Source organism: Chiloscyllium plagiosum, chromosome 18, assembly GCF_004010195.1.
Source record: "Chiloscyllium plagiosum isolate BGI_BamShark_2017 chromosome 18, ASM401019v2, whole genome shotgun sequence".
Classification (NCBI taxonomy): Eukaryota; Metazoa; Chordata; class Chondrichthyes; order Orectolobiformes; family Hemiscylliidae; genus Chiloscyllium; species Chiloscyllium plagiosum.
The window spans coordinates 5,213,321-5,216,525 of record NC_057727.1 but is presented as its reverse complement, the minus strand read 5'-3'; the positions used below and the strand labels follow the sequence as shown (position 1 = coordinate 5,216,525).

General features: G+C 40.0%; 1 protein-coding gene across 3 annotated transcripts in view; it reads right to left on the bottom strand.

Annotated features, from left to right (window-relative positions):
• LOC122558814 (MICOS complex subunit mic25-like) overlaps positions 1 to 3,205 on the bottom strand; it is a 521,848-nt gene that overhangs the window by 707 nt on the left and 517,936 nt on the right. The window contains exon 7 of one of the 3 annotated variants that reach the window (XM_043707606.1): positions 2,533 to 2,562. The exons of the other annotated variants lie outside the window; for them this stretch is intronic. Within the exon in view, the coding sequence (XP_043563541.1) occupies positions 2,548 to 2,562 (15 nt within the window). The 3' untranslated portion in view covers positions 2,533 to 2,547. Of the gene's footprint in view, positions 1 to 2,532; positions 2,563 to 3,205 lie in introns of those variants that run through there. 3 annotated transcript variants of the gene reach the window in all.

Below are 3,205 nucleotides of genomic sequence, written 5' to 3'. Positions count from 1 at the left end.
CTCCTGCTCCTTGGATGCTGCCTGACCTGCTGCGCTTTTCCAGCAACACATTTTCAGCAGTTTATCATGAGACCAACAATGACTTGTTATTACAGGTTTTTATCATACAATCCCTATGGTGTGGAAGCAGGCCATTCAGCCCATTGAGTCCACACCAACCCTCCAAATAGCATCCAACCCAGAACCACTCCCTCTATCCTACCCCTGAATTATCCATGGCTAATCCACCTAGCCTACACATCCCTGGACACTATGGGCAATTTGGCATGGCCAATCCACCTAATTTGCACATCTTTGGACTCTGAGAGAAAACCAAAGCACTTGGAGGAAACCCACACAAACACTGGGACAGTGCAAGCTCCACACAGTCACCTGAGTGTGGAATTGAACTCGGGTCCTTCATGCTGAGGGGCAGCAAGTGATATCTATGCCACCTGTTAGTATTGCAGATCAATTGGGTAACCCACCGTACTCTCTTATTCACTAGAAATATGCAGTAAGGCACCATATTGTCAGATTCAAATGTTCAAATTAAACTAACACACAATTTTATTCACAATTTAGTTAATTACACAGAAGCCAGTATTGTATTGCAGGAAGCTTGCAGAAACAATACTGCGCTTGTGAAGAAAATAGATTTTGAAGAGTTCTGAATATTTGCTAAACTTCTCTTTATGACTTTCAAACTGTCTCTTTAACAAGTCATTATGTGAGAAAAAGCATTCCACAGATGCTCCGTTGGTTGTATCTAACAGAGAATGCTGGGAATTTAAACATTTGAATAAAAATGCTCTGCTTCTGAACAATTGTCTACGACTACAAAAGCTCACTTCCTCTTATGATCAAACATATTTCTCACAGTAGCAGGCAAGTGGTTTGGTGGCTTTGTTTCACTTTCGAAGAGTATAAACAACGTTGCAATAAGTGCTTTAATTAGATAGAAATATGGAAATTAATAGAGTAGACCATTCAGCCCACAGAGCTTGGTCCATCATTCAACACGATCATGGCTAATTGTCTATCTCAACACCATACTCCTACTCAGCCCCCACATCCCTAGCTTCCAGAAATCTAGCCATTTCTTTCCTAAACATCTTCAGTGATTTTACATCTTTTAGCTTTCTGTGATAGAAAATTTCATAGACACTTCTCATCTCAATCCAAAATGACCTTCTACGTAGCCTGAGACTAAGTTCCCTTATTCTGAACCCTCCCGTCTAACGGAAATATCATCCTTGCATTCAGTCTATGCAGCCCTGTCAGAGTATTATACATTTCAAGGAGATCCCCTCTCATTCTTCTAAACTCTAACGAATACATAGTTGACCCAATCTCTTCTCAAATAACAAGCCAGCCATCCCAAGAATCAGTCTGGTGAACCTTTGTTGTGCTCCCTCTTTGGAAAACATGTCTTATCTTAAGTAAGGAGACCAAAACTGCACAAAAGCATAGCAGGTCAGGCAGCATCCAAGGAGCAGGAGAGTCAACATTTTGGGCATAAGTCCTTCATCAGGACCAAGGCCCTTGCTCTTGCATTCAAACCCCCTTGCAGTGAAGGTCAACATTTATCTTCCAGCTAATTGCTGGACCTGCATGCTTGCTTTCAATGACTGGTGTACAAAGAAGTCAAGGTCCTTTTGATCATCAACATTTCCTACCTATCACCATTTAAATAATAATCCGCCTTTTATTTTCCTGCCAAAATGGATTACATCATATGAAACTGAATTATTCACCCACTCACTAAACATGTCTAAACAGCCCTGAAGTCTCTTTAAATTCCCTTCAGGGGTCACAGCCAAACTTTTACAAATTTTCTTTCATCAACAATGACTAGCTGGGGCCAAAGCACTGATCCCTGCAGATCCCCCCTTGTCACTGCTTCCACTCCAAAAACAGGCCCATTCATTCATCCTGTCAGTGTCCTGTCTCACCAATTCTCAGTCCATGCCAGTATATTACTACCATACGGTTCGATTTTGCAGAATAACCTCATATATGGAACTTTATCAAAAACTTTCTGAAGAAACAAGTGCACCACATCCAATGATTTAACTAGTTACATCTTCAAAAATCTCCAGTTACATCCTCCAAAAATCACAAAATTGCATCTCCAGTAAGTTTGTCAAACACTCTCTCTCTTTCATAAATCCAGTTGACTCTGTGTAATACCACTGATATTTCTTAAGTATCCTATTGTCACATCCTTTAAAATGAACTGCATAATTTTCCCTGCTATTGATTTTAGACTAATGGTCTGTAATTCCAAATTATTTCCCTCCTTTTTAAAATTATTGAGTTATACTTTTCACTTCCAATCTGCAGAACATATGCCAGAATCAACTAAATTTTGGAAGATGACAACTAACACACCCACTATTTCCGTGGCTACCTCCTTTTAATACCCTGGGAATTAGATCATCAGGGCCTGGTGATATATTAACTTTTAATCCCATTAATTTCTCCAGCATCATTTAAAATAAAAACTGCTTTCCTTCAGTATCTCCTTCCCAAAGGACAATTGCTTCTCTGGCACTTCTGGGAAGTTCAGTGTGTCATCCTCTGTGAAGATAAAACAAAAGTAGTTCCTTAATTGATCTGCCATTTTCTTGTTCTCCATTATCAATTCTCCCTGTTCAGATTGTAGGGGCCTACATTTGTCTTCAGAAACCCTTTTAATTTTACATACTTACAGACGCTTACATACTTACATAAAACTTATCTCATTTTATGTTTCTTGCAAGTTTATTCTCATACTCTATTTTTCATCCCATATTCAATTTATTTACTTTGTGGGAGGCTAGAGAAGAGATTGCTGGGCCCTTCGCTGAGATATTGGTATCACTGATAGCCTTGGGTGAGGTGCCAGAAGACTGGAGGTTAGCTAATGTGCTGCCATTATTTAAGAAATTTAAAAAATTGGAGGTGTAGTGGAGTGGACAGCGAATAGGGTTACCTCAGATTACAACAGGATTTGGACCAGATGGGCCAATGAGCTGAGAAGTAGCAGATGGAGTTTAATTCAGATAAATGCGAGGTGCTGCATTTTCGGAAAGCAAATCTTAGCAGGACTTATACACTTAATGGTAAGGTCCTAGGGAGTGTTGCTGAACAAAGAGACCTTGGAGTGCAGGTTCATAGCTCCTTGAAAGTGGAGCCACAGGCGGATAGGATAGTGAAGAAGGCGTTTGGTATGCTTTCCTTT